We start from the raw sequence: 11,628 nt of genomic DNA, 5'->3' as shown, positions 1-11,628 counted from the left end.
TTCATGGTGGCATTTTAAGTCCTCCATGTGAGACGGCAGTCCCTGTGTGTTGTGGTGGATGATGGTCAATGATTGATGTGTTTGATCGATTGTTGGTCCCAATTGTAATAATGGCCTTGTGTCGCTAAATGAGGTGTGTGTCATCTCCTGCAGTGCAGCTGTGATTTGTGGATCAGCATAAATTTTCTCCTCATTAAATTCAGTAATATAAAGTCCCTGAAGTGACGTTGTCCTGCTAAGGGCAACGTACGCCATTCCGGGCTCAAAAACGCGTTTCAAACAAACCACAGCTGACTGCATGGTCATGCCTTGTACTTTGTGGGCTGTACAGGCAAAGGCTAACTTCATTGGAAACTGCCGTCTCATAACACCCTTTAAGCTGAGGTTCTCCTCCGATTTGTCAATGTAAACTAAGTCGTCCGACGGTCCCTGAATTTTTTGGCGAAACCTCTGACCCGCTGTCGGATTGTCAAGCTTGAGTCCAATAAGCCTGACCGTGGTTGGTCCCTGTTGTGTGTTTGTGACCATGTGTGCAATGGTTCCAAATGTGCCGTTCACAAGCCCATCCTCGACATCCAGGTTCCGAATTATCATGACGCGCACTCCTATCGCCGCTTCAATTTTGTCGGGTAAATCTTTTTTTTTCCCTTTTAATGTTCCCAATGTAATCATTTGGCCTGTCTGAGGGTCTTTTTTGTAATCCTCTGCTTTGATACTGATGATATCAGAGCAGAGAGCAACAACCGTTTCAGAATTGTGCTTATCGACCTCTTTGTTGGTTGCGAATATGTGGAGGACGTCAGGTGGACAGTCTTGGTTGTCGTGGACTGTCTGTGCGAGCAAGGCTTTGTCCTGTTCGCTGAGAGAATCGGTCTTCTGCTTTACTCTGATCCTGTTCAGGAGCTCAGCAAAAGTCCGATCATCTTTCTGACGCATGATCTCTGTCAGGTTAACCATTTGAAAGTTCTCCTTCCAAAGATCAAGCACTTCCTCCTCATACACGCACAGTGGTTTGGCTTTACCAAGAGGGGGTAGTTGGTAAAAGTCTCCCACTGCGAGTACCGAAATCCCACCAAATGGTTTCTTGTTTCCTCTGATCTGCTGAAATCTCCAATGGACGTACGCAAAGAGTTCTTTGGACACCATGGAGATTTCGTCAATAATTAAAATTTCAACGTTTGACAGCACTGCTCTCATTTCGTCCAGCGAGTTTCCAAGACCCTGGTATGGTGGTTTCAGGGATCTTGGCAGTTTCAGAACTGAGTGCAGTGTCTTACCAGAGATGTTAAAAGCTGCCGTTCCAGTAAAAGCTGTCAGGAGTACCGCGGGTTGGGACATGTCTGCCTGGTCCCTGAATCTGGGGAGCTGGCGCAGGATCTTTGTGGCCTCCTCATGTATGCATTTGATGACATGAGATTTTCCACATCCAGCTCCTCCAGAAACAAAATAAAAGAACTGTTCAGGACTGTGCCCCCAGACAAGTCTGAAGCACCAGTCCTGAACAGTGTAAAAAATGGATGCCTGCATCTCGTTGAGGCTTCGATACATCTTTATAACCAAATCTGGGCTCAGTCTCGGTACCTCGATGGCTGGAATGGTTGCTCCGCTCTCCACTTGATAGTCGGGAATGACTTCTCTCCGATTCTCGTCATTCACCGGCTCTCTCTCGGCAACACACTCCAACCGATCGACCTCGACTTCTGGTGCAAAAGAGTTCCAGGCATTTTGAAGAGGACCTTGCTCCTTAAGCCTTTCCATGGCCCTGTCAAATTCCTTCCCACGTCCTTCATAACGCATTTTGTTGAAATCTGTCCATTTTTTAACTGAGATTTCCCCTTTTGTTTCATTATTATAGAAACTCTCGTACGTGGGATGGTCCTCATTTTTCAGGTCATTGCTTGACCTGTGTGGAAAATAAAGTTTGAGAAGTCGCCCATAAAACTTCTCTGCCTGTTTCTTCTCTGAAAATCTTGTGTACCGAATTACAGCAGGTTTTCCAACTGTTCTTTTCTGAATGAACCCTTTGTCGTTCATCAGAGGAATGGCATTTTTACCCTGAGTTTCCAGACCATAAAGCACCCTGTAATCTGACACAAACTCAGCCAAACACATGCCTTCAAACTCACGTGTTTGGGGTCTGGAGGTGTACTTCTCAGGGAGTCCAGACATCCAGACTTCTTCACTATCGTCTGCCATTTCCTTTAACCTGCTCATGGGGAGACTCATCCGCACTGCTTGATCATCCGTCTGGATGAACAAGACACTACGGGAGCACTTTTTGAGGGGCAGGCTGCATGTTCGTGCTACAGACTCCTGAGCACTGACCTCTCTGTGTTTCACATACGCCTGCATGATCTGCTTCATCTCCTCTTTTTCATTGACATTCGTTTTTTTAACTTCACGAATGACACCATCGAGGAACTCGGTCATCTCATGTTCTGGCTTTGACACATAGGACATCATGTAGGCCAAACAACTGTAGTCGTCGATCACAAATTGGATGTCCATGTTGGCATTCCAGGCTCTGAGAAGATCCGAGTTGTAGGCGTTGACCCAACATTCCTTTGGATGGCGCTTCAGCAGAATCACGTGGCCATTGGTCAAATTGAAGACATTATCCAAATATTCTTCATAGGTCATCTTGCATCTTAGTAGCAGCTCTGATAAATTATTAAATGAAACATTTGGGTCACACAGTAAATCTCTCACTGGCTTGAGTTTTTCTTTGGCCTCTCTTTGTTGCTTTCCATAATCTCTCTTTTTAGACTTCTTCCCTTTGGTGTTTTCCCCACTTGTGCTGGGCTCCCCATCACCCAGCATCTCCTCCAGTTCTCCGAGGTTGGGGAAGGTGATCATTGTGTGGTCCACGGGTAGTTTTGGGAACCCAAATCTGCAGATTACGTTGCCTCTCTTGCATGATTTGGAGTGGTTCCTGCTGTGGACTTGGACCTCAGACACAATCTTATGAAGCTCAGGGTCAGTGTCTGGGTCAGGCATCCGGCACGTGATGTAGCGGTCGATAAATTTATACACGTTATCCTCCAGGTTTTCTCCAAATTTGGGGGCGTCTTTGATCCAGGCCAACATGTGGATGTGAGGACTTCCTCTGGCCTGAAACTCTACCCTATAAAAATAATCCTCAACCTCGCCAATTGGTTGAGCTGGAGACAGAATCAAATGAGCCATCAAAGCGTCGACTCTCTTCTCAAACAGTCTCATGACTGTGACAGGATTGCTTCTGAGGATCTCACATTTTTCATTCCAGTCCAGCTGTGAAAAGTCCACCTGTTGTCCTTGTTGAGCTTTTATGGCCTCAATAACCTCAGGCCATCTCATTTCAGCAGCTGAAAATGTGAGAAAGAAAGTTGGTTTACCCAACTGTCTGACCATGGCATGGAGATCTTTAAGTGCTTTCTCCCAGTAAGCCGGGGTCCCTCTCAGTGGTCTCATGAAGCGAGTTGCGTCTCTGTCGCTAATGAGCTTTTCCACTTCGTCTTTGTCCTGAAGCATCCTGCTTGACACAATGCGTCCATCTCTGGTAATGGGTTTACTTTTCCGCATCTGGATGGACATGCTGTTTGTGGCTATGTGTGTTTCCGTGGCAAACTGAGCAAAGAACAAATAACTTTGATCAACTGCAAAGCGAGTGTCTGCAGAGAAGAGCCTTACATTAAAATACATACTGGGGGACACTTTAACTCTTCTGGCCTCACATATGGTGTTCCTCCCAGTAGGAAATTGGACGGGGAAGGCTTTGGCTTCTAGTTTGGGTGTTGAAAAGAAGCCAACAGGTTTGTTGCCTTGGGCCGGTGCGATGCTGAATATGCCTTGACCATAGGACAAAATGTCTTGTGCTATGTCAGAGGGCTGCATGCAAGAGTCCAGGGCCAAACCAGGACGTAAATCATCCTTTTCTGGCTCTGTGGGTTGTGGCTGTTGATCACTTCCACCTGCAGATGGTTCTTGTGGCTCCATCTGGTCATTTTGGATGATGGATGCTGCATTCTCCACTTCTGTATCGGTGTCTTCAGGAACCGTCTCGCTGGACTGATCATCCATGAGACTTTCAAAAGCAGCATCCTTGTCAATTGACACATCTGTGTATTCAGAATGTATCTCTTTGAGTTTTAATAGCCCAGCTAACACATTCTTCATGTTAACAGTGTAAAAATGTTGATACCCCTTGTATCTGATGTGTCTTTTTAGCTTTACTTGTAACAGCTGGGCTTCGTGTCTGGATCTTGGGAGGCAGTTTACGGTTGCTTCCACCTCTGATGGAACACAAACCACAGCACCATGTACTGCTCTCTGCCGTCCCTTTGGCAATGCGACAATTTTTGCAAATGGCAATATTTTTGCAATTAATTGTCTTTCTAATACATTTAATTGGCTCAGCTCTTGTGGGATGGGAGCAAGTTGCAAATTATTTGCCACAGCAATGGAAGACATTTTCCCCCTCTTCAAATGTCCATCACAGCTGTGGCAGATCCACTCCTGCATCCTCTCTGGTGGAACGGTACAAGGAGCTGAGCATTCAGTGTTGCATGCGTGCACATATGTTCCTGTCAAGCAAGCAGCAACTATGTGGGCATTAATCACATAATTTGATCTGTTGCATTTCTTTACTTGATTAGGAAACAGGGTTCTGTGACACACTGTACAGATCAGTGTTGGTCCTTCCCGAATTTGTTCCCTGAATGCAGAAATGGCAGCTTGCATAACATCACTGACCACAGGCTGAATTTCAGGCCGCACAGTTTGCTGGCAGGATCTACGGACGTATCTGTATTTCCTTCTTATTCTCAAGGCACACTGCAACTTGTGAAGTATGCGAAGAGTAGGATCTGCAGCCAGTCTGTCTCTCTTTTGCTGTGTACAGCGCTGAATGTGATGCAGCCTGAAAGAAGGATTCGTGTTGTACCGCTGCACCATGTACCTTTTCTGCCTGCTCTGAAAACCAGGATCTGTATGATAGTTATGGACCACGTACCATTTCTGCCTGCTCTTAAAACCAGGATCTGTATGATAGTTATGGACTACGTACCATTTCTGCTTGCTCTGAAAAGTTGGATCCGTTTTATATCTCCTGACAACGTATTCCCTCTTCTTTTTTTGAACATGAGCATCAGTATGGTACGTCATAATTCTATGAGCTTTAACTTTTTCCTGGAGCTGTTGATAACGGCATTTGGATGATAACAGCCGTCGTTTATGGAATCGAGAATCCTTCCCATATCTTGTTGTCAGCGCCTGCAACTTCTTGGTCCTTAATCCTGAACAGATTGCATAACGTTGCCTGTAACGCTGGCTTCTCATCTTTCGTTTTAGGACATCAGTGCTTGTTCCCTTCTGGTTTTTGCGTGTACTTTCCTTACGAATGGCTTTGCGTCGCCGTTGTTTATTTAATTTGGAGACATTTCCTATTGCCTCTGCAGTCCGATTTGGTACACGGTCTCCAACACTTTCACCGGTGCTCGTCTCTGGCACTGGTTCTTCTACAGAGCTGTGGGCTTCAACAGTCTCTGTATGTGCTGCGGGGGTTGACTCAGCACTCTTCTGTGCAGCTGCAGCTGCTGGATGTCCCCTGGAAGCATTGAGTGCCTCAAAAGAAACTGGCACAAACTCGTAGCTGGTGTTACCTCCACGATCTCCGAACAGCTCGTGCAGGTGGCTGACCAGGTCACTCAGGTGAGTGAAAGTCAGCATGATTGCAGTTCCACCTGGGAGAGGCAAACCTGAAGCACTCCTGGAGTGAGAATCAAAGAATCCATATCTGCCTGTGCTGTCACGGAACACGGCAAAGCACTCGGGTGAGACCACGAGCAAAGCGTGACTGACGTCTTCAGACAGACACTCCAGGCGCGTGGCAAGGGGCAGCCACCATTTCCTTCTTTCAGGGCTGTCTTCCTCATCCATCAGAAATCCATATTTAATGGCAGATTTGTGCACGTTGTAGATGTTGCTGTCCGTTTGAATTTGGTTTGGAGTTTCCTCGATTGTGAGGTTGTCATCTATAAACCTCCCCTCAACCAGAAGCTTCATTTTGCTCCAAATGTACAGCGAATCCCCCTCTTCTAACACTTTATCTAAGTTAGCTGTACTGAACTGCATTCCCTCAGTGTGATAGGCCAGGAATATGAGAGCATTACATGTGCACTGGTGATTTTTGGAGAACCTTTCATATCTCATATCACCCTGGGAATGAGTTGCTCTCACAGTCCAAATCCTCTGAGAAGTGTGGCCAGGAACACGTTGAGCTGCAGTTGACTCGCTCTGCGTTTCCCGGGTCAGAATCTCAGCAGGTGTCTCACGCTGGTGAAAGAAAGATGCATCAGGTTACTATAACTATCAATACTTTTCACTTTCAGTGACTTTAAATGTAAAAGTACATTTGCTGATTTCTGCAATGAACATTGATGAATATAACAATGAAAGTTGTTTATATTAACCATGGCTGCTGCGATAAAGACATGTCTTCTGTTGGTGATGCTAGTGGTTATTGAAGTGATTCACATTTAAATTTACCCTTAAAGCAGGAAAATGGAGGTCAGTGGAGGCATCATCCATTAGTGGGAACCAGCTCGATGGTGAAGGAGTGCTCGCCATCTGATGAGACATAGTTAAGAGTCAGTACGACACAAAGTGAAGACATTTAACACAGAACTTCTGTCATGAAAATGATAAACATGAACTCAGAGCTACATTCTGGGTTCATTGGAATTTGTTGCAGCAGAATTGACGACAGTTATAGTGGTTTCTGACACAGTATAAATACACTGATTTGGGTCTCCAAGAGCAGTGGAAAGAATGTGTGTGTACCTCATCAGGTGAAGGAGGGGGAGTGCTCATCATCCAGACGTTTGGCTGTGGAGGTGTCAGAAGTCTGGGAATCTGCAAGAATGGATACACTAATCATTACAGTGACTATAAAACAACCCCCCCCACCAGCTGCGTAGAAGAACTTTAGCTCCAGAACATCAACAAATGTCAGATGTCTGCATTATTGAAAGAGATACCTTCTGAGCTGGAGAATGGACGGGGGTGGACCCTTCATGGTCTTTCCAGAAGTGTCTCGGAGGTGGAGACGCCTGAAGAAAAATGACATGATCCCACAGTGAAATAAAGCTCATCGCTTAATTTCGCTTAACAAGATTCCAAACAGGAGAATGTAGGGAAAAAAAACTACACCTGTTCTGCAGCAACATGGGAGCAGGAGGGTAGTTCCTCCATCACCGGTCCTGCCGGGGGAACAGCCGCCGCCGGTGGAGGAGGAGCCGCCGCCGAGGGAGGAGGAGGAGCCGCCGCCGAGGGAGGAGGAGCCGCCGCCGCCGAGGGAGGAGGAGCCGCCGCCGGGTGAACCATCTGTTTGAAGAAAGGATGTTAGATAACACAGGAAACAATTACTACACATGAAGATGCACATTTGTCAGTTCATTACAAATGGTAAAAAAAATTTTTTTAAAAAGAGCCTTCAGAAACTGAACCCTGCTGTGCTGAGTCAGCTAAAGCTGGTGTGTAAAAAGAAAATACCTTTTCAGGGGGAGGAGGGGAGCAGGAGGGATTCTGACAATGTTTGGTTATAAATGAACACCTGGATATTCCAAACAGAACTCACAACACTCGTGATAACGTAGTGATATCAGCAACATGTCACCATTAACATGTTTGTGCTTTAAATATCCTGCGTTTACCCAGTGGTGGAATAAAGTTTACCTCATCAGCTGAAGAGACGGTGGGTCTGGTCTGGCGTCCCCTGAACAGTCTGGCGCGACGTTCAGCTCTCTGCCAACACATGACATAAGTTAGTAAAGATGCAGCGTATGCAACACTGAGACCGCCCGCAAGAAGGCGCAGAGCAAACTGAACTTCTTCAGGAAACAGAGGTCTGTCAACATCTTCTACAGTGTAGTGTTGAAGGTGCAGTCTGCTCTGCAGCATCAGTCATCAGCACTTTCACAAAACAAAAGAAAACAGAAAATTCAGTGGATGTTCTGAACACAGACGGCACCAACCTTCTCCACCCGCACACCTTCCTCCACACCAGCAGGCACAGGAACAGTAGGTGTCGGTGACACCTGAAAACCAAGAACAAAGGCATGAATGAAAGTGAAACCATGTCAGTTTGACAGTCACTCGTCTGACCAAACTGCACCACCAAGGGATCAAAGACATTACAAACCTGTGGCTGGGCTCGCCTCCGCTTCAAGACAGCAGGCCTCCTCCGATGTTCCACAGGCGCTGCCTAATGAGAGCAAATGTACGACATGATCAAACATCAGGGAAACAGGCTCTCAATGAAGATGTCATACTTTGTCATTAATCCATTATGTACAACGAGGCAGCAACGTACCCATTTGCCTGCAGGAACACGCGCACCAAGGGCTGATGGAACCAGCTGCTCCATGGCCTCCAGGATCTCAGCGGAGAACCTCTGAGGATTCAGGGGAAAGACGGACTCCCCCCCTGAAACCACAGAACTGGCATCCACCTGGAAGGAGGAAAACAGAGATGAGGTTAGATAAACGACAGATGCAGTTACATGATTAAAGTGATGAAAGAAAATATCACTAAGATGATGCAGAACCATCCTCCTGTCAGGTGAAGCAGAGACAACTCAGCTTCCCCCCGAATGGTTCCACTGAAATGATGCCACATTGAAAAAGATGAATGATTAGAGCATCATTTATTGAACGTAAAAACATTAAAATCATGACTACAATGTCCAAGTTCTCACCTTAGCACCTGATCCCACAACCGTCCACTCCGAAGGAGGTGGACGTGGGGCAGGCACCTCACCTCTCACCACGATGCGAGGACGCATCCTGGGAGATGGTGGGGAGACCCTGTGAAGCACGAGGGGCTTCACTGCTGGCGGTTCCAGAGCCTCGTAGGTAGCCCGCCACAGCAACTGCACAAGGATGGGCATCCCTGCGTCGTCACTGAGGTGGACCTGCAGAAACAAGGAGAACAGGACAGAAAAAGGAGATTAAAAAGGGTTGTAAACGTCCCACATTTAGCTGTTAAATGCTAATAGTCTTTAGTCTTTTTAATAAAAAAAAAAAAACAACTTACACCATCGTAGGCCCACAGCTCCAAACGGTTGAGAGGGAACTCATCCGCCATGTGGCAGTATTTAAGGCCTAAAGGCAAACAGAGAAAACATGTCTCAATAAACATGTAGCATTATTTCATATTTTAATAAAGCAGAACTCCTCCTAAATCCATCTGAACATGCATTGATTTTATGAAAACGTACCGTAACTGGCCGCCACACGGTGAAACTCCTGGCGAATGAGTTTCTGGTATCCCTCATCCACCGTCAGCCGCGGGACGAAGTCCGCAACGAACACCTTTAAAAAACAATGACGGGCCATTAGGAATGATGGCAGGATGTAAACGGAGAACCTCAATGGCTTCATGTCAAAGTAAACCTGAAGAGCTTACCTTAGGCCAGCGGTTGCAGACGGTGGCCAGGTAACGGCCAAAAGCTGCGCCCGCCTCCTCCACAGTCCTGCTGGCCGTCAGGTCGTTGCTGGGAGCCAGGACACACACCGCGTCAGGAACCTGAGGAAGAGCACAGGACAGTACCTCTTTCCTGAGCTGGTTGGCACACGCCCCCGGGGTGGACATCACGCCAAAGGAGAAGCGCCCCTCCGGCATGGTGACGATTCCATCTGCGACGGATCGCAGATGAGAATCTCCTACAAGAAGAACAAACTGGGACAAGAGAAAAGATTTACGTTAGAAAAAGAACATTCAATAATTAACTGTTCATACCCGCTTCATCCTGATCAGGGACACAGGGCGGAAGAAGCAGGAGCCTTTCCAAGGCATCAGTCAGTGGGAGGCAGTATATACTTATAGAGAGGTCACCTGGAATGATAGTAACCAATCAGAAGCACTCATATTGAATGTGTTCTTTAGAAATGTATAAATACCTTCTTATCGGGATGCTGGGCAGGGATGACCAGCTTGTGGCTCTTCCCGCTGAAAGGACTGGTCGGCCACCTGCGCACCTTGTGACGCCACCCCGTCCCATCTGCCATGAAGAGAAAAACACAACAAACAACAACCTTTACTGATAAAAGAATTAATTGAATGTCAATAAAGTGGGTAACACGGAGTGAAAGGAACTATTTACTTCAGCTATACAACATAGATGAACCTGAACGTGGAAATCAAAACACAGATTACATACGTGCGCTAGCCCCAGAGGGCTGCTGATGGCCAACCAGCTCGGTCCCTGGCACCGCTCTGCCCTGAAGGTCAAAGAATAACTTTAATTTTCCAGCACAGATTGAGAAATGAAACAGTAAAAATTACATTCCAACACTGATAAGAAATTAAAGCAGTGCAAGTTAAATGTGTGCAAAGCAAAGCTGTTGGTTCTACAGTACACTGTAAGGTCTGCGATTAAAAATATTGTTTTAAATCTAAGTGGAATTGCATATTTAACCTAAAATTTGAGGGCAATTTACAGAATAATTATTGATATCCTGAAGTCTCTGGAGTTTTTACAAATATGATGACTGACAAGCACAAACAGAAAGTGATTTGTTTTTCATCCAGTGTAATACATTCATATAAATTAATTTGAGAAAAATATACCTCCGGCACGTCCGGCACGTCGAGCTTCCTCCAGCGGTCCTTGGCGGCCTGGGCTCTCCTTCCCTTCCTCGGCATCCTGCAGAGAAAAATAGAAGGAAAAAAAGAAAGACGAGAGGAGGCAAGAGCACAACAATCCAACAACAACAATCTATAAAGAATGCCAAAGCTCAATATATGTTGTGTTCAAAACGTAATGCAAATTTAGGATGTACTGAAGTACTGTTAAACAAATTAAGGTTGTAAAAGGTGAATGTTCTGAGAGTGTTCTCTCTAATAGTGTGCGTGTGTGTGTGCTTGTGTGTGTCCTATGGGTAGATATGTATGGGTATAGAGATGTAGGTATGTAGATAGGTTGTAATGAAGGTGAGTATGTTGGTAGGTTTGTAAGTCGGTGTGTAGATCGGTTTGTAGGTGTGAAAGCTTTCCACAGAGGAATTCACAATCAAAGGGTTTAGGAGCTGAAAAAAAGAGAAGAAAAGAATCTGATTAATAACACAAACTATAGTTGTCTGTCCTTAAAACTTGAATAAAGTGAATATGTCAGTGTTCAAATTGTAATAATCCATAAAGCTTAGAATTTATACACTTTTGTCAGTAAACTAAAAAGATTCCTTTAAACAGGAAAACGCAAAATTCACGAATAGTTGCCAACTTACAGGGTATCTGACAAGCTCAGTCACAACACTGAAAGCAGTCTGTCAAAAGAAAAGAAAAAAATATTCATCAGCAAAAGGAACATGGAGTGAAGAACATGTGAAGATATAAGTTATACAGGTCAGTGAGGAAAGTAAAACCTGAACTGTTCACCACGCAGGAAGAGACTAATATAATATGTTTTTGAAGTAGCTTTAGAGCTAAAGCCAGTTCATTTTCTAATTAATCAGATATAACATAACATCATCATTAGGCCACTTTAAATGGCTTTCTTAAAATCTGAAAGCTCATTTAAAAATAGAACTTATTTAATTTAAATAAGATTAATCAGGGAAAACTAAAGTAAATTAGCAAAGCTTTGATTCC

At 45.3% G+C, this 11,628-nt stretch overlaps 1 protein-coding gene across 1 annotated transcript; it reads right to left on the bottom strand.

Moving 5' to 3' along the window:
- Window positions 1–8,713: 8,713 nt before the first annotated feature.
- On the bottom strand, window positions 8,714–10,797 carry LOC140270334 (uncharacterized). The gene is made up of 6 exons (XM_072365468.1): window positions 10,609–10,797; window positions 10,199–10,259; window positions 9,939–10,039; window positions 9,257–9,350; window positions 9,073–9,140; window positions 8,714–8,950 (listed from the first exon to the last, which is right to left on the bottom strand). Exons 1-6 carry the CDS (start codon window positions 10,681–10,683, stop codon window positions 8,714–8,716), a joined length of 636 nt encoding a protein of 211 aa, XP_072221569.1. The 5' UTR covers window positions 10,684–10,797.
- Window positions 10,798–11,628: the final 831 nt, after the last annotated feature.

The sequence above is a fragment of the Leuresthes tenuis genome, unplaced genomic scaffold (genome assembly GCF_036924035.1).
Source record: "Leuresthes tenuis unplaced genomic scaffold, fLeuTen1.0.hap1 SCAF_15, whole genome shotgun sequence".
NCBI lineage: Eukaryota > Metazoa > Chordata > Actinopteri > Atheriniformes > Atherinopsidae > Leuresthes > Leuresthes tenuis.
The sequence above is the reverse complement of the archived record's forward strand: the minus strand, read 5'-3'. Positions and strand labels throughout refer to the sequence as shown.